The sequence below is a fragment of the Haemaphysalis longicornis genome, unplaced genomic scaffold (genome assembly GCF_048455015.1).
Source record: "Haemaphysalis longicornis isolate Haplotype H1 unplaced genomic scaffold, Haemaphysalis longicornis Haplotype H1 scaffold_8, whole genome shotgun sequence".
In the NCBI taxonomy this organism is placed as follows: Eukaryota; Metazoa; Arthropoda; class Arachnida; order Ixodida; family Ixodidae; genus Haemaphysalis; species Haemaphysalis longicornis.
In genome coordinates, this window is record NW_027526445.1 from 33,261,150 (window position 1) to 33,283,596 (window position 22,447).

A 22,447-nucleotide genomic window follows, 5' to 3' on the forward strand; every position below is an offset into this window, starting at 1 on the left:
AAACTGAGTAATATGCAAGAAGGTTCAAGCTTCATTCGCACAGCTCTATTTGTTCTGTTTAGGAATGTGTTCTAGGAAACTGTTCTAGGAATATGTTCTTGGAAGGAAGCTGCAGAAACAACTGTTTCTACGAGACTTTGGCAGAAACAACTGTTTCTACGAGACTTTGGCACTGCAAAAAGTACAGATTTCCCAAGTAGCCTACATTATTTCAAAGCCCTCCACTCACAGTAGTCCTAGTGCAGCTCTATTGCACACGATGTTAAGTGCAAGTTAAAAAGAGAAACTCAGCAGAACGAGTGCATAGCCTCAATGTCAGAAGTAGCCTTTCACTTATGTGATTTCGTTTGGTATAATTAGTGTCACAAGTATGCAACTGGTTGCAGCAGTAACGATACATGTGTAATGTTGTACTCGGCTTCTTGCAGAGCATGCAGCAGAGCGTGTTTTGTGATTTAAGTTTTTCACTGCAGCAGAATCTTGAGGATGGGAATCTTCTGGGGTAGCGAAAAACAGTCGCACCATTAGAAATTCGTGTTGTCACAAACGAACCAAACAAGCAAAGAAAATGCATGTTTGTTTTCCATACTTGCACCCGCAGGAGTCCGTCACATCTTTTACTCGCGTCGAAATGTGCCTTCCCTTCGAAGATTTGCGTCGTGCGTGTATGAAGGCTGTCAATAAAGGGCACAGGACTTTGATGTGGAGGTGTTTCAGGCTATTGGAACACGCTTACGGAATCCCGGAAAGAGTGTTGCTAGGTAGCATCGTTCTGTCAGAGTGTGAAGCCTCTCGGTCAAGGTCATGGAGGGAAGTAATGCCGGGCGAGCAGAAAAAAACGTGTTGCTCAGCGACACCGGGGTTAGCCGGTATGTGGTGCTTCAGTGGAAGCGTTCGAAATGGGTTGTCTGCACCACGAAGTGGCACTCGCTTTGTAAGCGCTACCGCTTGCATTAATATTGGAGAAATTACATTGAATTTGCACGTGAGCCTTAATATTGGAGAAATTACATTGAATTTGCACGTGAGCCTATGTGCCCCAACGTTGACAGTTCCGTTCACAAGTGTGTGAAGTTTGGCTTTAAAAGTTGACGCAGCGCCAAGAATGAAGCCATCAGTGTAGTTATCATGGGGGAATGTAATTGTGCTGTCTTGAAATGGGCTAAAGAATAAGAAATGATTGCTCAAACAACTAGACAAAAAGTAAGACGATAATTGCGTGAACAGTGTCAGAAAGTAGTGAAAGTATACTCTCGCGAAGTACAGGTTGGCTATGTAGAGTGACCCCGTCATTTTTTCTTCACCTTGAGATCGCCGAAAATCTTACACACACTAATATCTTTACTTGTCGCAGTAGTGAAATAATAAATGCACTTTGCTATTTTAAGTAACACTTCCTTTACACAGCTTTTTTTACCTGCGTTCTCGACTACGTGTGGCTTTTCACATGTCGCAATTGTTCTGATAGCAAGTGTCTAGCAAGTGGCGCTTCCTCTGCCGGTACATGGGTGCAACAACATTGGTGTGAAAAATGTGCAGTTATCTTTGTCGAAAGCCTGCCCCCACCACTCAAAGGTCATGTTGAGCTATGGCAGAGGTGTTCAAATAAGACGCAGTCCAACTGGGATAAAACAAAACCCTACGTGTTGCCAAAAGTTTATTCGAATTGAGGCCCATTATATCGAGGTTTGACTGATTTGCGGGCTGGAGTTGTAGGAGAGGCTTTTTACAAACTAAGCGGGGGTAGAGTTTCGTATAAAAATTTTTTGGCAACTGATTGAGAATAGGAACTTGCATATCTACTGTTAACTCGCCCTGTGTGAAAAAAGGGCAGTAAGAAACGCATCTCTGCAAAGTACGGGCAAAACTACTGGCACCCTGGCCCTTTACACCAGTCATCTACATTGTCTTATATGTCATTTCACGTATATTTTTAGTCGAATGTTTTAGACTTACCATCACCTCGTCCTCGTAAAACAACTCTTCCTTGGCACTCTGCCCGTAGTCGGCCTTGCGCCATAAAAACCCAATCATCATCATCATGAAGTTAGGACCCAGATAGGTGTGATTGTAAAGTGCAGTTGCTTTCAAACTTTACTTTAGCACACTTCTGATTCAGTGAATGCAATGAAGCACAGTTAAAGCTATTGTTTGATTATAGCAGACGTGCATGCTGTAATATGTTCTACGAAATTCGCATTATGTACAACTCTTCTTACAGCTGTTTTCCGGTTCCCCTTGTGGCCACTGAACGGCAATAGAAGTGACAGCCTTGCTTTACTCAATGTGGAACCATAACTGCCCATTTCCTACGGTAGTGAGTGAAATAACACTTGGCATGACCATAGGGTTGTTTTAGAGATGAAATGTTGCGTTCTGGAATGCACGAACTACCCGCCGCGGTGGCTCAGTGGCTAAGGCGTTGCGCTGCTGAGCACGAGGTCGCGGGTTCGATTCCCGGCCGCGGCGGCCGCTTTTCTGATGGAGGCGAAAAGCAAGAACGCCCGTGTGTACGAAATTTCGGCGCACGTTAAAGATCCCCAGGTGGTCAAAATTAACCCGGAGCCCTCCACTACGGCGCGCCTCATCGCCTGCGTTGCGTCGGCGCGTTAAACCCCACAATCATCATCAATGCACGAACTAAACCGTGAGCCAAAGCCGATCTCTGGCACCATATTATTGCTCTAGGAGCACTCACCGATTTGTGTCATTCGTCTCAGCCACCGAGTGCATTTGCAACAGCCAAAATTTAGCCTCCTGGATGAAGTGCACTTTGGCCGGGAAACTTTTTTGCGTTTCTTTGTATCGCACTAAAATTTGTATCGGGATCATTTAGATTCCTTTGTGCATTCTTTTTCATACCTTGTTCGCCGTGCCGAAGTTGACATTTCATTTTTAAAATGTAAAGCTTCTTCCTCATTCCTGTCTTTTTTTTTTCCTTCCCTTCATGTAACATCGCATTGGGTAGTAACAGTGATAACGACGCAGTGAAGCCTGCTGGCAGAAGGTTACGGTACCATTACCCGTAGAGTGTGCATGTTTGTTAAGGCCACTTAGCAGGCCACGTGAGTGATTCCTGGACGTCTGCGGTTCAGGGGGATGCCATGCCGACCAAGCTGCTGGCAAAACAGGCAGCCGCGCTGAAGACGTGTGAAGAGCTCCACAAGATGGGTGAGTGTGTCTTCTTTTACCAGATACTGCCACGTGTGGCCCCTTTACTTTGCTTGTAAAAATCTTCCACCGAAACAGTACGTGCTCTTCCAGGCCAGTGGGTGCAGTGCGTGGCGCCGTAGGTCTCCCACTGGGAAAAGTCACAAATGCAGGCTCTTTGTTGTTGGGGAGCGCAGTGAGTTTCCATTATGTTTTTCACCACACTGGGCACCGCTGTCACAGAGCAAGAGTATATATACGAAGTGAAACGGCCCATTGTGGCAAGCGACCAGATAATGTTAGGGGGAAAATGCACGAGGAGACGTCACCTCTTCCTCCCCCCCGTTGCTGCCATCTTTCTTGGAGGCTTCGTCCAGCGCCAGCGCTGCTTCGTGGCGTGATTCCGCCTTGATTCCTTCCGGGGTTAGCTTTCTGCACACCAGGACGTCTTACGCAGGCGACGTCGGCTGAAGGCAGACGCGTTACCAAGTGACTCCAGCAAGCCCAGCACTGTGGGAAAGCCGCCAGGTGGCCTGACCGCCAGTTGGCGCCTGCTTATTGCGCCGTGCACACTGAGGCTCTTTTGTTCACCGTAAAACGTATCATCCGGTCGTTTTTAAGTGATGCCCTTAAAATTTTGATCGTACTTACCGGAAAATCGTGTTATCCAGGAATGTATCATGGGGTTATACTAGTAAAACATGCAATTTATTTTGAATTCACTAAGAAAAGGAATCCAAAAAGAAACGTGGTCTATTAACTAGGATGCATGTGGGTGGCAGTGCTTGAGCAAGGGTAGTGCCAGTTGGTTATTCTGATTATTTTTTTATTATTATTATTGTTATACTCGGTTACAACTCAAGAACGGCACCGCCTCATGTAGTATATCACTCCGCCAAAGCGCCGGACCCGTGACGTCAGTGCGCGCGCGTTTTGAAAGGGGTTTGCTATGAATGCGTGATATCGTCTGCTTTGTCTCACGCAGTTTGTTTCTCGTCACTGGAGTCGTTTATAAGCATATTAAGTCCAAAAAATCACGGGAACGGCTCACGCCATGTTCAAAATATTCCCAGTAACGCCCTACTTTCGCCGCGCGGAGAAACATCCGGCTACGGTGATAAGGCACCGCAGGAACTTCCGGTGCCGTTCTTAAGTTGTCACCGAGTATAGTTTAACTACCAATTTGAGGCGAATTGACGCATGTGGAGCTCTATATTTTTGGTTGCACTGTGGTTCAGCTCGACAAGCGTGAGGCTGAGCATCAGCACTGGACAAAGTACTTGGCTTGCCCGTTCTCTGAAATTGTTGTGAGATGATTAAGCTGAGAAAAGGAATGTTCCACTGCCTGCAAAGGGAAATGCAAGGAAAAAGAAATGTACACCTCAAGGAGAAGATGATGAGAAAAAGCCAAATTCGAGTGCACAGCAGAAGCGAGATGTGCCGCAGGGTAGTTGACACCGGGCTCCTGTGCACAGCCATGTGCAAGGTGCTGGCCAATCAGGAGCTGATGGCATCTCGACGGCGGAAGTGAGTCTGTGAAGGAAAGAGAGGAGCAAGGTGGTGGGAAGTATGAACGGGACCCATGTATGGCACGCTTTTAGACGGGAGCAGTGTCCCAGTAGCCGCCCTTAACAAAAGCAGCTAAGCCCTCCCCTCGGCCAGCTAGTCACCTCGCCACGCCTTGGAAGAGAGCAGTCGCGCTTCTGAGATAGCTGCATTCATGATGGTGATGGGAGCTCGTAACATGCTGCATCACCGTGGGCCACGAGGTATGACCTGGCTGCACGATGCTGTGAACCTGCGATTGTGCTTTGGGAACTGCAGGCACAACGGGGCCCGTGCAAGTGTCTAGTGTGTACTGTACGTCTTTCCATTTCTTTGAAGCCTTTACCGTTTGCTGTGCCGCTTTACTGCAGTTCCCCATTGTCAGCTTGTTATCATCCCAGTGTGTGTGTTTTTATTTTGGATGCGGGTAATGTAAACATGGCATCCCTAGAAGGATTTTTATCCCTGTGTTGTTGTCATTGTCATTGTGAAGAATCGGACAGCTGCACAAGGAGGTGAGGAGACCCACAAATACCAGAACCCTAACCTGCTCTCCGCACTGTCCGTAACAGCTGCTGCCGCACTCTCCACTGGCGCATCCAGCAGAGGTGTTTCTCGATTGTTTGCGTGGCCTTCTTTCCCCGTGTGGCCTTGGTCGATGGATGCGATTACATTCGGTGGGGCCCCTAGGGGTGCCAGGCACCCAGTGTGACACGCACAGGCCTCTGAGAGCTCAGGGCGCCTTTGTATGTGCAGGCGAGCTGGACGACCAGCTGGTGCCCCAGGGCAAGGAGGCCATGCGGCTGGCCCTGGATCAGAGTGCGGCCGGCCGCTTTCCCCCCGAGGAGGACGTCCAGCCCGGGGGACCCCGGCCGGGCACAACCAAGCGCCGGCAGTACTACGACAAGAAGGTCCGTCACACGCCCACTCCCTTTGCATGCGGGATCCTCTCTCTCTCTCTCTCCACTGAGGGGTGGTGGTAAGAAGCATCATGGGAGAAACGACATCAATTATCAGTCAGAGACCTCCTGCTGAGGGATGGAGAAGGCCAGCATTTGATTTTTGTCGTGTACAGCCAAACCTCAATGTAACGAAACCCCCAATGTAACGAACCACACAACTTTTGTTAACTTCAAGTGTATACACCCCATGCATTTTGAACCTCTGCGCAATAAAGTCCCGGTTGCCGAAATTGAAATGTAAGGAAGTTTCACGGGCTATTAGGTACGCAATTTTGGTTGTAGAAAAGTAGGTTTTGGGAAACGCAAGCACTGATAAAACGCCTCGATAAAACTTGAACAGCGACATGGGCCGCCAAATGCTGCAGATTCCTTGAGTGAGCATAGTGCCTACTATCCCCTTGCTTACAAACAGCGTGTGATGCTTTCTGTGGAGGAGTTGGCAAATCTGGGAAGTATGGTTTACCAAATGGCCACTAGAGAACACCTGCACTGCCGCCCCTTTGTCGTTCATGCGTGTTGGTTTCCATCATTCCAGCAAGCGCACAGCAAAGCATTTGTGTGCGCAGGTGTCTTTTTCATGCCTACGTCCGCGATTTCACGCCTGCAGTGGCTTTTGCCTCAGCCAGAGACCGATGCATGCCTAGCGGGAAAGAAGTAGGAAGAGCCTGACGACTTGTACCAATGGAGAGGCACGTGCCCGATGGCGGGAGCTTCAAAGCGCCCGGTGATGCCACCTGGCTCTGCCAGGGACGATTAAGGCTTACCACTGCGGTGGATATTTTGTGGGTGCTTTCCTGAGCAGCACGTGTGACATTTTACAGTGCAAATTTTGCTCGCATTATCAGCTTCTTTTCCACATGACCAACTTAGTTGGCCCCTCGTGTCGCGTTTTGGTAAGCGGTTAGAAGCGGTCGCTCGAGCTACCAGCATGTTGCCTTTTTTTTTGTTTTTTTTTTAAAAGCAAGGTGTTCTGTTCTAGCAATCAGCAAATAGTTTGAGCTACCTTTCACGGCTGCCACATAATGCAATTGGTATCCGCGGCGGTATCAGCGCACCGGCCGTTTGTGTGCCACATTTTTGCTTGCAGGTACTGCTTCATGCTGTTAACCCTTAATTTTAACTGCGGATTTCAGTGTAGCGAAATTTCGATGTAGCAAAGTAAATTGTCAATTTTACCAACTTCGCTACATGGAGGTTTGACTGTACTCTTATGGGACGCCCTGTTCAGGTGTAGCCTGCAAACTGCGCTCTCCAGAAACGGTGGCCAAGGCTTTGAGGGCTCGCTAAACAGAGCTCCTGGCTCAGCTGGGTACTAGGCTGCCAAGCGAGGCTTGTCCTTTAATCAGACAGCTTGCATCCCAAAGGACACGGCTGCCTGCCTGTTACAATGCCTGCCGGCTGGCTGGTGCAGATTCTTGGGAGTTCTGTCGGCCCTATTTGCTCAAACGTGGGAGGGGACCAAGGATTTGTACAGGTGAAGCTGTGAGAGTCATTTTACGCGGGCACAACTGTTATGATGATGTTCACACTAGCAGTGGTGAGGCTTGCAGACCTTGAAGTAACATTTAAATGCCTGTGATTGTCAAATTATTGTGTGCACATACTTGCATGCAGTGCAGGTATTCGAAGCAAAATTCGTGGGTGGCAACAGGAGCTTGAAGGCACGTGCTTAGTGTTGTGGAATGGAAATTGTACTATATATCAGCACTGCCATATCAATTTGGAGACATGCTTGCATGGTTTAAAAGCTATTCTAGCATTTTCTTCAGACAGTTAGAATGGAGGCTCATAGTATTACTCACTAAGCTTAGTGCTCGACCAGAAAAATAGTGCAGAGAGAAGTATAAACAAAGCCTGAAACTTTGGAGGCATCATTGTTACAAAGATGCAAGTTCCAGAACTTGTATTCAATACTGCGAGGCTCTTTGATCCGTTTTTGTCCCTCCAGACGGGGTTGGGAGACACTTGCTGGGCACGCTGGTTTCTGGCATGACCAGCTACTTACAAGCATAGCCATCCGGCAGTGGCTCTTTGTTACTCGTGCCAGTTCATTGACACGAGACCTCTGTCTGGTGTGTAAGTGTTGTGCATGTAGCATTCCACGGCAGCTAACACACACCAGTGTTAGGCACCCATGTTCTCCAGTGCAAAGTTTTCACGCATTGACCTCCTTTCTGCACCAGAGTGATGTGTAAAACGAGTATGAGGGCACAAGCTGTGCAGTGCAAGGATAAGTGGCGTGTCATGCGGCAGAGCCAGCTTTTGTTCGTCCGTAGCTCCAGACTTGCGAATATCCGAAGTGTCGAAGCTGCTGGCTCCGATTGCATGAAAAGAGCTGTGTGGGCTGAATGGTGTGTGCTCAGTCAAGGGACTCCCTAGCGTACGATACAACTGGGGCATTGCTACTCACCGCACACTTGAACAGTGTAACAAGTTGCAGCATTGCAGCATCCTGGACCGGGATGAATTGTTCCTCAACTGCGAAGTTTCTGAGGAAGCTGTACGGCTTTCTTTTGTAGCCGTTTGGCAGCATCGAGGTGGATGTCAAACTTTCCTTCACGGAAACTTACTCCACCTTGGGGATTTCCCCTAATACCGGTCAATTAACACCATTGCTAGAATTTGACTCTGGCTGTTGGACCTTGACCATTTGTCCTATTTGGGGGGGGCATCATTTCCACCCGTGCTGCCTGTGCCCTCGCGCTTTCACAGTGCGCTAGTTCACTTGTTGCCCTCCTCCCTCTGTCTTGCCCCAACGTGTGTCCGGCCACAGGTGTCGGAGGTTCTGCGGGGCCAGCGGGTGGGCGACAACGACGAGTGCCACCTGTACGCCTTCAGCCTGAAGCTGACATGCCCGATCCCCGAGGAGCAGAACACCCGCGGCCGCAAGATCCACGACCCGGCCGACACCGCCCGCGGGTTCGGCCTGGTCACCTCCCGGCGGATACCCCTCGTGAGTGGCCCCCGGGTCCTGGCTCGCATTCGTCGGCGGTGACACACGCTGCATTTTCCTGGGGAGGTTGGACCAGACCTCGGGTTATTCTCTAGCAGCCATGTATGGTACACAGGGGAGCTGGGTTTATGAAACAGTGCGACTTAAAAAGGTCACTAAGATACAACCAACCTCGCTCAGTTTGGGAGAAATAGCTTTTGGTAGCTCACTCAGTACCGTTCCAACCACCAGAGGGGCTCTTTTTAAAAGGGACCCTGCAACACGCTTTGAGCAGTGCAAGTAAACATGTGAGACGTTTAGATTAGACTGCCAGGAATACCGAGCAAATATTACATGTGAACATGGAGCAATAAGCTTACAAATTGCTGTGAAAGATACGGAAAAACCAACCACCCTCTCTTCACTTTCCCTCGTTTTGGTCCGCTGGCACCACTGCAATTACATCGGTACAGTGGTGGCTGTCCTATTGGTTGTTGCTGGTCAACTTCTTGCATTTGCTGTGACGACACACTGTCGTCAGCACTGTGCACCAACCTCTTCTAGGCCTGAACTTATACAAACAGTTTCAGCGTCTCTTTTGTGTTTTGAGTGTGCACAGAGTTTGAGTGATGAATTCAATACTTCCCTTTCAATGAGAACACTCAACAACAAATGTTTATTGCTTCAAAAACGCCCTACCAGCCTGAACGCACTTGCAAGCAGGCAGCCATGCCTGCTTTTTTGTTGCACTCGACTGGAAATAGAACCCCTCACATTAGGGAGAAAAAAGAGAAAACTCCTCAGCCTGTGACATATCGAAGGCCGCTGTAAAGAACTCCACGAGCCTCCTCCCTGCCCGGAAGAAAGCGCGCAGCTTTTGGGACGTAGTCTGTGATTGAGTTGAGAGGGAACAATTATGCACAATTGCTCATTCCGCTTACCTTTGGTGATAGTGCACTGATTTTTATAATTCTTGGAGGAGGAGATTGCTGGGACCATAGACTTTATTCCAAGATACATTACGGGTAGTCAGTGGTAAGTGCTGCACAGCTCTTTTAAACAAAGAAACACAAGAAAGATTAACAAACTTTCAAATAGTGCGTTGCACAACATCAGCAGTGATGAAATTGAGAGATTACTAAAGCACAGTTATCAGTGTCTTATAGGCCAACGGAACTGCAAATTTTGACCTTTTAAAAAAACCCCATTTTCGTATAGTCTGCCTGAAAAGACTGCCTGATATAAAATATGTCAGTTGAAATGCACGCGTGCATGACGCAAGTGGCCAGCAACAATCGGCGATTTTGAAACTGAAATTGAGAACACCACCATTACGGTGAGGCGAAAATGGAATTGCAGCCAGCGAGCAGGCAGGTGGCCAGCTGGCTGGAGCGAACCTGTGCACTGTGCAACAGCCTTAGGAAAAGCGTGCTCAGCGGCGCTCAGCCAGTTCTTGCCAGCTGTAGGACCACGCACTCGGCCGGTTGCCATGTCACTTCCGCTTCATGGCTGTTCGCGCGATCTGCCAACAGGGGCAGCTTCGTCTGTGACGGAGCTATTTTAAACATTTCTAACTGATTAACAATGCAATTCACACGGCTATCAGTCACGTCACTGCACGTTCAAAGTTAATTTGGCCGAAGTGAGGTTTGAGCACAGCTGGCCTTTAAGGGGGGACGCGGCTTTCAACTTCGGAAAAATGACCAAAACATCGTTTTTTTGAAACCCACATATTCGGCTTCTATGTTTCCTATTCTGTGCGTCTGCAAAGTTTTTACGCTGAAAAGCGTCGCAAAGTGGCATAAAAAAATACTTCTGTCAGGCGCGGTGACAAACTATCAGCGCAAAAGGGCGAAAAAACGGCAATTTTCGGAGCGCTCTATCTCCGCAACGGTGCCACCGGGCGCGGCCATTTTGATATGGTTAGATCGGCCGAGCGATCGTCTTTCCCGTTCCGCTCGTCTCTTTTACCTTCGTTCATTCACAAACGCACAAACGGCAGAAAAGAAACGACGCACAAACGAAGCTAGATATAGATGCTGAAGCGCTATAGGTCCTCCGGTCGGGGCGCAGAACACCGACCCTCCTGATTGGATGTCGCGGGCGCAACGCAAGATGGCGGCCGCCTGAGCTGCGTAGCGAGCGGATTGAGTTCATTTTCGCCGCTTCGCTCAGCCGAGTTTCTGTTCAATCTGTGGTATTCAACACGGACGTTATCGCGATGGGAATGCCAGAGATAACGAGCCAGATTACGGGAAGTTGTGTGGCTCGAAAGGCGGAGGTCATCGAACGCTTCGTGGTGCGCGTGACTCTACCGTCGCCAGACCCCGGAGGGTGACGCGGTGTGCACGCTCGCTTGCGATAGCGGTTCGTGAAGTGAACTTTTAATCGGATTTGCGATGTTTACACGCTTAGTTATTGCCGTTATTGCTGTGTTTTGACTGTGGGCTCGCTAGCCTTGAGAAAGAAACGGTCGACGCGTTAAACGCTGCGGCGCGCACGGCATAGCCGACGCGCATTGGAGCATCACATGACTGGGCAACCGGTTACGATTGAACGCCAGTAGTTGTAATTAATGCCTGCGACGTTAGTTTTAATCTTAAAAGCGACCTGACCAGCCATATCAGGTATAATCAAAGCTCGATATGTCGCGGTAAGCGTGCGCTGCGATGCGCGCGAGCCATATCGCCTTTCTTGCGCAACGTTTCCCGTGCACTTGTAATTTTCATGCAAACAGGTTTGAGTTAGTAATATAGGAATAAAAATATGCTCTCTGCGTTAAAAATGTACGTTACTGTGGCAGCATTTAACAGTGATTTTTTTAGGGAAATTATTGATACCATTGCTCAGGGCATACTAGCTGTGCTGCGAGAAATATTGGATGCCTTGAATGTCAAAAGTAGTAAAAAAAAAAAATATGCTCTTGCATTGAAGTTGGGAGTTATGCAGAATACTCTACCAAGCTTCAAAGTAGCTCATTTTCAACCTTGTGGTATGCAAACTTTTGGCAATGAACACCTGCACTATGAGTACTAAGTTGCTGTGCCAGGCAAGATAAAACATGAAAAAAAAGCCAAAAATGTTCAAATTTAAGTTAAAAAAATGCTTAACTTGTTGCCATGGTGACAACACTGCAAAAGGAGGTTGTCCAGTGCGATACAGCCAACCAACTAACCTACTTTGCATTGAAAGCCCATTGAAACCCATCTCCCCTCCGTTTGGTTTGCAAAGGGGGGTATGTACTCTTCACGGAGGAGCTGAAAATGATGTTTTCTGGAAAGAGAAAGGCTGAAAAGGCACTCCAATTTCAAGGCAAGGCCTTCCAGAAGCCCCATGTTCAAAAGGACATGAAAGGCTACAACCGTGACGACTTTTGATATGTGAAATTTATGTTGCAACTTCGGAAGCCGTTTTCTCAAAACAGTTTTTTTTGCCACCTGTGTCGCTTGTCCCAGGGATTTCTTCGTGACCGCTGGGTCTATTTTGATTCCGTTTCTTGCATTACATTCCTTGATGAACTGTTCAGGTCGTGACACTTATTAGTTTTCCAGATTTGTTTTTTGTGATTTTTTTATTCAAATAATCGTTCACAGTTGACATGCCTGTTGCACATTAACCTCTAAAAAAATGAAAACTAAAAAACATTGTGTTGTAAAAAAAAATTCTAAAACTGTCACGACCTCGTCCATTCATTTGGGAATGCAAAGCACTTCGAACAAGTTTTCTATCGTGTTTTATAAGCCGCTCAAGCTCGGTACAAGCGGAACAGAAAGAAAATTTCATACATAAAAAAGTTATCGAAATATTAACTTCAAATTTTTATGGTGTTATCACAGAAGCATTTCCAGTTGCTGTGCCAATTTTCATCAAAATCCACAAAGAAATAAAAAAGTTGATTTTGAAAGCCACGTCCCCCCTTAACCACACATTATTATTCGAGTGGTGCAATCACACGGAACTCGAGGCACCAGAGCAATAGCACAGTTTATGTCTGTTGGGGTTTGGTAGTGATTGTTGGCCACCAGCCTCACAATTATGATCCAGTGCCATCATACAGACCTCACCAGAAAGTGTTTGGGGAGCTGCCACCGTGTCATCTGTTTTCCTCAGTATCTCCCCTAGTTGTTTGAAGTTTGCAGTAGAATTTGTATGTTTCTAATCGGAGCAGAGCAGTCCTTTTATTCAATCAAACGTGTATCTCATCATCGGGGCCCCATTAGGCCAGGCATGCCGTTTTGCCAAATTTTTGGCCCGTACACTGTGCAGTGTTTTTGTCAGCCCCAGTGATAGAAACCTTGTGGAATATCTGTGGGGTTCTTCAGGGCAACCCCGCCAGCACCCCAGCGTAGGCCACCATGCTAGCTCCCGGCGTGTCAACCACGCGGGCTCCCGCACCTACGGCAGTGCAGCGAGGTTCGCCGATACGAGAACACAGTAGACAGTAGTGCCGAAGCACAGCCGTTTATTTTGGACCTCCCAAAGTATGAAAGCGCAAGGCTCGGGCATTCACGAATCACGCCGTCCGGGTCGTGATTGCGAACGGGAGGCAGGCACTCATGGCGCGCGACAAACAAGTTTTCACCCGAGATACATGCTCGCTGCCACTGCCGCACTGCTTCGCCGGTGCTACCCAGACCGGACTTCTGAACTTACTCTGTCTCCTCCATGCACACATGCTCGCGCGGCCAGTGCGCTTCTGTCGCACATGGACCGATGGTGCCATCTCTCAGGGGGTGCCGACAAACCGGACCGGTTTAGCGCAACGCATCTCTCCCCGAAGTGCACGCTGGCTCGGCATCGCGGGTCGCAGTTCTCTAAGATTCCCACAACCTGTTGCCTTCTCCCCGTACCACAAGCGCCCTCTTTGCACCGCCCACGTGTCCCCCCCTCCCCCTTTCAGATCTGCAGCTTCCCGGTGTTCACGCGGTCGGGCGAGGTGACGGTGGAGCTGGAGCACGTGAGCTCGGAGCTGGGCCCCCTGAGCGCCAAGCAGGCCCGGGACCTGACCACCTTCCACCGCTACACCTTCACCAACGTGCTGCGCCTCGAGAAGTACCCCATGACCTTCAACCCCGACGGGGACGCCTGCTCTTTCCTCGTGGTGCCCATCAATGCCGGTGAGCGGGACCTTCTCTCACGCGGTCGGCGGTTGACTGTGCATCTGCGGCAAAACTCTGCTCCAGAATCGGGGCCCTGCGAACACCCCTGCTTCATTGGGCCTGAGGGCAAGGGGTAAGGGGGCATGGCGCCAAGCCTAGAGACAATAACTGGACGTTGCTAGACATTTACCGTATTTACTCGCATAATCCTCGCACTTTTTTTTCGGAAAAGTTAATGCAAAGTTAGGGGTGCAAGAATTATGCGGAAAAAAAAAAAAAATCCGGTGCACAGTGTTGCCAATTTGCCTTATGCCAATCCCGCTAAATGTAGCGGTCGTTTTTTGTATATGTAAGCTCAGTGTTGCCAACAGCAGCTATTTCTTTTTATTTTATTATTTACAACGTAAACAGTCTCCCGCCGATCAGCGATCATGAAATTGCCGCCTTTGCTTTCTGGCGCGCGCCCTATCTCGTCGTCGTATGTGCGCGGCCTACTCCAGTAACGCACGCTGAATTCGGTGACGCCGAAGTGCCTGCCTGTGGCACGGTCGCACGGTTGCCGTGTTCAATCGCGTACTCTTTCGCTTTCAATTTGAAAGCGGCAGTGTAGCTGGCGTTCCTCCCCATGGCGAAGCGGCACCAAGGACAAAACAAAGAGATAAAAAAGTTCTCAAAATGGCAGCGAGCTATCCACCACTGACGCGAGTGACTCACTGACTGCTGCCGCTCAACGACGGGGCCACGACGGCGACACGACGACACGACAGCGGGCTGCGCGAACACCGTCTAGTTGCGCGCACGCGAAATATGCGCGAAACCGGCTCAAGGACAGTGTGAGTAGTGTGTTAGAGCGCCTGTTAGGGAGTAGCCATGCAGGTTGTTAGGGCGCCTGGATGGCCTTGGATACACAGTGCTCTCCGCCGAACGGAGAGGCGGCGGGGGAGGGCGCATGTTGGAGAGCACGTGCACCATGCGGGTTTCGTGAGCAGGCAACTTTCGCCGCTGCAAAGTTAGGGGTGCGAGGATTATGCGAGGAACCAAAAAATCCGAGTTTTGGTGGCTCACATTAGGGGTGCGAGGATTATGCGAGTGCGAGGATTACGCGAGTAAATACGGTACCTTTAGTAACACGGCCTGACAAAATAAACAAACAGCTTGCTTTTCAAATTTAGAAACATTAGGCAGTTTTTTTTTTTTTTTTTTATGGGTTATGGCAGCAGCCTAGGGCGCTAGTGAACTTGCTAGTGAATTTTCCCATGCTTGCCACTGGGCCAGTTTTTGATGCATTGGGCCTATGGGGAGGAGTTTTGTGACTGGTGCATATTGAGTAACTGTGATTGTGAGCTTCTTTTTTGAGGGACAGAAAACCGATTTATTGCGAGTATATTTTCTCCATCCTAAATTAAAAAGGCATCACTTGAAACACCTGGACCTGAAATGGTTTTGCTGAAGTCACCCTAGAACTCTTGTTTTAGATCCACCAGTCGTACGCATCCGGCCAAAAAGGAATGCTGGCAACCATGACAGCGGGCCGTGCGGCAACCTGCTTTTAACTGCACGAGAGCTTAAAAGAGGTACAGTGTAGACCATTTATAACGTAACCGCTTATAGTGCGGGACCGGATATAATGCGGTTTTTTGTGACCACCGGTTTGCCTCCCATAGAACTCAATGCATAAGCATACCGCTTAAGATGCGGTTGGCCGAAGCACAATACCGTTTATAGTGCGGTTTTTTGGCGGGTATGCTCATTGACCGGCGCAGCTGGGGCATCGTTTTAGGGTAGCAAAAGAAAAAAAGAAATGATGAAATCGGCCGTCTGACGCAGCGCGCACCCCTTGCTCTCTTCTAACTTCGACACAGAAGCAAAAAATAGGCACCCTTTAGTTCGCGCGTACGTGATAACCACAGCTGTCCTTGCTTGATGCATCTCGGAAGATAGCGACAGTCTCCCCATACGCGCGCGGCAAGTTTATTTTATTAATCGTGAACCGCATGGCCCGTTTTCGCGCACGAATCGTGCACATCGGCGTTGCGCGTGAGTTTTTTGGTTTTTTTTTCGGGCTCGTGTCGATGATTCCGCGCTCACGGTGGCTTCTTCGCGTGGTAGTGGGAGGAGCCTGACGACTTGCACCAATGGGGAGACGCGCACCTAATGGCGGGAGATTCGAAGCGCTCCCAGCCGGCGAGCCGCGTCAGAGGTGTTTAGACTAAAGTCCCTCGATCAGATGAAGGGACTTTAGTTTAGGCTTACCACCGCGGTATTTTTTGATGGGCGCTTTCACAAGCAGCGTGGATGGCAGTTTATATTCCACTTTGCGGTCACATTATCAGCTCTTTTCTTGCATGAGCATCTTCGCTTGCGCCTCGTGCGGCATTTCAGCGAGCGGTTAGAAGTGGTCGCTGGAGCTGCCTGCACCGCTTCACGGCCAGTGCCGACGCCATGTTGCCGCCTCTTACCGCGCCGCACACATTACGTCAGTTGTATCCGCGCCGGCGTCGCCGCGCCTGCGGCGTGCGCTGCACGTTTTCGCGAGAAATCGCTCCATGCGGTTCATGCTTTAGAACGTTGTGCAGATCAGCCACCGCTCTTCCCGAACAAGCGAGCCGCGCGAAGATTTCCACCACCAGTACGTTGCGCTGATAAGCAGCCGCCTTCGGCATCGTGAACACAAGGTGGGGTTAAAAAAAAAAAAAAAACGGCTGGCCTTTTTTATCATGTCCTGCGACATCTTCATAGACGCAAAAAACGCAGCCATGGTCTTTTAAAACACAAACACAACGCAAGTTAAAGTTGCACTCGCCGTACGTAAGACCGCGCTTTTGCAATGTGTGAGACCCGGCAGCAGCGGCTGATGTTAAAAATAATACGAAATAAAAACCCTTCCTTCGTTTTTAGGCTCTGTGCGTTTGGGTGATAAAAAATTTAGGATGACTTGAGAGGTATGTGGCGATTTGGTTGAATTCGCGCACGTTTTGGTTATAGTGCGGTACCGCTTATAGTGCGGATTTTTGCGGCTCCCGCGACATACGTTATAAGCGGTCTACACTGTATTTAAATGCTTCCCCCAGCTAAAGCAACAATAATGTGCAACCCTTCATATTCCTTCATGCGGTGTTTGGATCGCATGTTGAAATCAACGGAATCGTTTGGACACGTAACACATTGTCGCGTTTAGACGCCACTGGCGCCGCCTTTCAGTCTTCAGAAGTTTCAGTGCAGAATTGAAATTATTTCCTCCAGTTTATTTAGAAATTTCTTGCAGTTACCCCAGTTTTTAAAATGCTGGCTTTCACATGAGCTAGAGGACACGTACTCCACAGAAATTGGTTGTTTTAACGAGTCCGTGTTGTTGCCTGCTACAGAGAAGCCGACGGAAGACAAGCCCGGCGGCTCGGCGTCCATCGACTGGCAGTTCGTGGAGCGCATCTGCCAGGAGGAGAGCTTCACCCCACGCCGGATTCCCGAGGAGGAGAGGGAGCTGTTCATCTTCAAGGAGGACGACTACCTCGACACTGTGGTCAGTAGCAGCGGAACCTTGATATGGCGAAATTGTAAAGAAACGGGCAGTTGACTTGGTTATCGTGAAATTTCGTTGCATCGGAATTCTGCACCTAGCGTGCAGAAACTCTACTAGTCTACTTGCCAGTTGTAGGCACTCGTTTGGAAGACCCTTTATTTTCGCCCAAGGCGATGCAGTAGAATTTAGTTACAAGAGACACTCGATTATCGGAGACATTTGAGCGAAAGCGTTTTGGTTGGTTTTGCAGTGTTTGCCATGTTAGCAATATTGCATACAAGAGCCCTGGTTACAAGACACCTTTTCCGGGTCCCTTGAGTGTCTCTTGTAACCAGGTTTTACTGTATGCAGGGGTGAGACAGCTGCGCATATTGCGCAGTTTTGATACAAAGTAGTTTTCCTGCGCCAGGCTGCTCCAAAAGCTTGAAAATCGTAAAAATTGCGCCAAACTGCTCCAAAACAGTATGAGAGCCAAGGATTTGAACGCTCCCGTCAGTTTCAGTGGGCGAAAACGCTTTCTGACGGCATAATTTTTCAGCACCCCTAAGGTGATGGTGTTTGTAAAAGTTTAATTTATTGATCAATCAATAAAAAACGCATAAAATTGTCCCAGAAAGTTTTTTCGAAAGAGACAATGTCGTGGTGCACATGTTATATTCTGTACATTTTTAAAGCTTTTCCATCCCCGCAGGGGGCACCTTGTGTACTCAAGGTGTTTTGGTGAGTAGCGCCACCACGGTCCCGAGCTCCGCAGGGGTGCCTACTGCCATAGGCACTTGGTGACTTGCAACACCACGGACCCGAGCACATGTGGGTTGGACCCACCCACGCCCCGGCTGTGCGTGGCTGAGCCGTGTCCGGGGAAAAGGGAATCCTGGTGGCTGAGCCAAAGCCGGGGTTGTTTTGGACCTTCATGGCCCCCCGGTAGAGGCAACACACCACTTTGGCCCCTGCTTCTCGCAGACGGTGCCCCCGGTCTGACCCGCCCGGGGGGAACCAGCCAGTCGCCTTTTCCTGCCTCCCTCTCAGCTCTTTCACCTTCCTGTCTTCTTTTCTACCCCTATCCTGTCATCTCTTCTTTTCCTCATTTCCACACATTTCCAGGCGGCGAGGGTTAACCCTGGGTAAGGAATCAACCTTGAGGACTTAAACAGGGTTATAGCAGCTATGTATGGCTAACGCGCATCTAGCGCGTTCCCAGGTTGGGCTCGGTGGTGGGCGGCCAGCATAGCTGCTGAATTGATTTCACTTGTTATGGCAACAAGATTTTCTGCATCCCATGATCGTCCTCCAAAACGGGGACGCAACGAAGCAGTCCAGCAGTTTTTCACTCCTAAAAAGTCAGAAAATTTCCTAAAGTTTCACGTCATGCACTGTGAAAAAGAAGGCTTGTCAATGAGACGTCTGTCACCATTCTTGGTAGCCAAAGTTCTAACGAATGAGCTAGGCGGCGGTTATAAAGTAAGCAAGCTGGGAAGCGGTGACCTTCTCCTAGAAGTACAAGATGCAGCTCAGTGTGCCAAGTTGACGAAAATAACCACTGTTGGCGACAATCCTGTGAGCATCAGTCCCCACCGATCCATGAACACTACCAGAGGTGTTATCTCTGATGAAGACTTTCTGAACTTGTCTGAGCAAGAACTCCTGGAAGGGTTCGAGGGCCAGAATGTTGTGAATGTTCAACGAATCAAGATACGTAGAGATGGGAAGGAAATTCCGACCAAGCATGTAATCCTCACATTCTCGACCAGTGTACTGCCCGAGTCTGTCGAGGCAGGCTACGTTAAAATCCCTGTGCGTTTGTATATTCCAAACCCCCGTCGCTGCTATAAATGCCAAAGATTTGGCCATGGTTCACTGAGCTGCCGAGGCAAGGCAGCATGTCCAAAGTGTAGCCTCCCCGACCACTCGTCTGACACCTGTGAAGCTCCACTCCACTGTGTAAACTGCATGGGAGAGCACGCCGCGTACTCGCGCTTGTGCCCGCAATGGAAGAAAGAAAAAGAAATAATTGCTCTGAAGTATAAGGAAAACATTACCTTTAGGGAAGCACGACAGAGACTGTTCCTGACACACACTAGCTTTGCCGATGTAGCGCGACGGGGGGCGGCGCTACACTCGGTTCGAGTTCCCCTTGGAACCCTCCCAGTGAGGCCCCAAGGGACACCCCAAGCCCCCTCAGTGCCGGTGGCTAAGGCCACTGCACATGCCACAACAGAAGCGTCAAGGGCTGCCCCAGCACCCCTTGATGCCAACGCTAGGCCCCTTGCTGGCACTGCACTGCCGGTCCCTGCTGAGAGGCAGGCTGCCGCAACCAGCCAGCCTAGCCCTGCTGACGAGGCTTCGCAAGAAGCCATGGACACAACGCCAAGCCCTCCGTTGCGTGGTACGCCGATAGGGCGCGGCACGTCACTCGACCGTTCAAAGCAAAAGACACCTAGGGTCACGGCTCCTGGGAAGGTGTCTTGAGCCTGGGAGGGTGACAGCATGGCACTTCCTTAATCCTTGTTCAGCATAAGCTGATGGTAACTGATAATGTAGTCCAATGGAACTGCAGAGGCCTCTTGAAAAACTTGGACGATATCTATGAATTGCTGTCACAACACCAAATAAGTATTATGTGTCTCCAGGAGACACACTTGAGGACGAACCAAACTAACTTCTTAAAGAACTACTCTGTATTTAGGAAGGACAGGGATGGCTGCATGCATCCCTCTGGAGGAGTTGCGATTATCGTGCAAAAATCAGTGGCATGCCAGTTCTTACCGCTACAGACCAGTTTAGAGGCTGTAGCCATACGAGCCATTATCTTTAATAGACTGGTAACAGTATGCTCACTGTACATACCTCCAGACCACGGGCTGTCCAGTATGGAGTTTGAAACATTAGTTGATCAGCTGCCAGAGCCGTATCTGCTAGTTGGGGATTGTAATGCTCACCACCCACTCTGGGGTTCTGCACGCACGGATGCTAGAGGACGCCTCGTTGAAAAGTTTCTGCTATCATCTGGAGCATGCATACTTAACAAGAAAGACCCAACATATTATAACACAACACATGCCACGTACTCCTGCATAGATCTCGCCATAGCCTCTCCAGTTCTGTTTCCAGCACTCCAGTGGAAGGTCATTAATAACCTGTACGGAAGTGACCACTTTCCAGTGAGCCTCAAGCTTGTAGACAACAAACAAGACAACACTCCATGCCCACAAAAGTTCAAGGAGGAGGCCGCAGACTGGAAAAAATTCAAAGAGCTCTCTGAGTGTCACTATACACTTATAGACAACCTTGGTATTGATGAAGCTGCTGAGACTCTGACCACCCATATAATTGAAGCTGCGCTGAGGTCCATCCCCCAGACTTCTTCTAGTAGGGTTGCTAAGCCGAAACCTTGGTGGAATGATGATTGTAGGCAGGCCCGTAAGGAACAGAATAAAGCATGGGGTGTCTTGCGTAGGTGCCCAACGACTGAAAATTTGGTACTTTTCAAGCGGGCAAAGGCCAATGGCAGACGGATTCGGCGTATTGCGAAAAAAGAAAGCTGGAATCGTTTTGTGTCATCAATCACATCATATACTGACACGCGGAAAGTATGGAGGAGAATTAAAGCACTCCGAGGAAGTAACACTCTTACGTACCCTTTGGTCAGCACAAGTGGAGACACTTTACAAGACCAAGCGAATGCTCTAGGCAAGCATTTTGAGTATGTATCAAGCTCAGCTCACTATTCAAATAACTTCCTGAGACACAAGAATGCAGAGGAACGGAAGATTGTACGTGACAAACGGCAGTCTGAGGTAGGGTATAATTGCCCCTTCACTATGCAGGAGCTTAAAGTGGCGCTCACTACTTGTGGTAAATCATCACCAGGTCGAGACCGAATAACATACACCATGATTAAGCACCTGCACGACGACACGCTAGAAGCGCTCTTACTGTTGTTTAACAAGATCTGGCGTGCAGGGCAATTTCCAAAAGTGTGGAAAGAAGCTATTGTGGTGCCGATTCTAAAGGAGGGGAAAGATCCATCACTTGCAACTAGTTTCAGACCGGTCGCTTTAACCAGTTGCTTATGCAAGGTCTTCGAAAAAATGATTAACCGTCGCCTTATCTATTTTCTTGAGTACCATGGTATTATAGACAATCGCCAGGCGGGATTTCGCTCTGGTAGATCGACAGCAGACCACCTAGTGGCTATTGAATCCTACATCAGGGATGCATTTGTTCATAAGCAGCATTGTTTATCAGTTTTCTTTGACCTCCAGAAAGCTTACGACACAGCCTGGCGTTACGGTATTCTTTGCGATCTTCGCCGCCTTGGAGTTTGTGGAAACATGCTGAACAGTTTGAAAGATTACCTTTCGGAGCGCACCTTTCAGGTTAGGGTTGGAAATGTCCTCTCGAGGATGTTCGTCCAAGAAAATGGAGTGCCGCAGGGTGGTGTGCTCAGCTGCACCCTTTTTATTGTTAAAATGAATTCCTTAGGAACTGCACTGCCTCGCTCCATATCCTACTCGCTATATGTTGATGATGTGCACATTGCGTTTAAATCATGTAATATGTCCATTTGTGAGAGGCAAATCCAACTAGCTGCAAACAAACTTACAAAATGGGCAGATGAGAATGGCTTCTGTTTTAACCCAGAAAAAAGCACGTGTGTGGTCTTCTCTAGGCAGCGTGGTATCCGCCCAGATCCTGTTATTAAACTCAATGAAACACCCATAGCAGTAAAAAAGGAGCACAAGTTCCTTGGGGTTGTGCTTGATGACAAACTTTCATTCATTGCACACCTCAAACGCCTTAAAGTTAAATGTTTGGATACAGTCAGGATCCTGAAAGTCCTCTCACACCAGTCTTGGGGTACTGACACAAAGTGCCTATTGGCCTTATTCAATAGCCTTGTGAGGTCCCGCATCGACTACGGGTGTCTTGTTTATCAATCTGCCGCGAGAACAGCACTAAAGATGTTAGACCCTGTCTACCATCTTGGCCTTCGTCTGGCTACAGGCGCTTTCCGAACAAGCCCTGTGTTAAGCCTGTATGTGGAAGCCAATCAGTGGTCTCTTGAAACACAGCGGAAGTACACTGGGTTGAATTATGCTCTAAAAGTGACATCCTTGACCGGACACCCGAACAGCACTCTAGGTAACCAGGCAATCAAGCTTTTTGAAAAGCGACCTGCCATGGCTGAGCCATTCCTTCTGTCGGTGAGGGCACTGGCCGCAGGCCTGGGAATATC

The 22,447-nt window shown here is 49.0% G+C and overlaps 1 protein-coding gene across 2 annotated transcripts in view; it reads left to right on the forward strand.

The window, feature by feature from the left end:
* Dcr-1 (Endoribonuclease Dcr-1) overlaps positions 1 to 22,447 on the forward strand; it is a 79,154-nt gene that overhangs the window by 33,207 nt on the left and 23,500 nt on the right. For both annotated transcript variants that reach the window (XM_077680608.1, XM_077680609.1), the window contains exons 10-14: positions 3,096 to 3,171; positions 5,452 to 5,606; positions 8,431 to 8,610; positions 13,490 to 13,706; positions 17,054 to 17,208. In XM_077680608.1, coding sequence (XP_077536734.1) covers positions 3,096 to 3,171; positions 5,452 to 5,606; positions 8,431 to 8,610; positions 13,490 to 13,706; positions 17,054 to 17,208 — 783 coding nt within the window. The remainder of the gene's footprint in view (positions 1 to 3,095; positions 3,172 to 5,451; positions 5,607 to 8,430; positions 8,611 to 13,489; positions 13,707 to 17,053; positions 17,209 to 22,447) is intronic.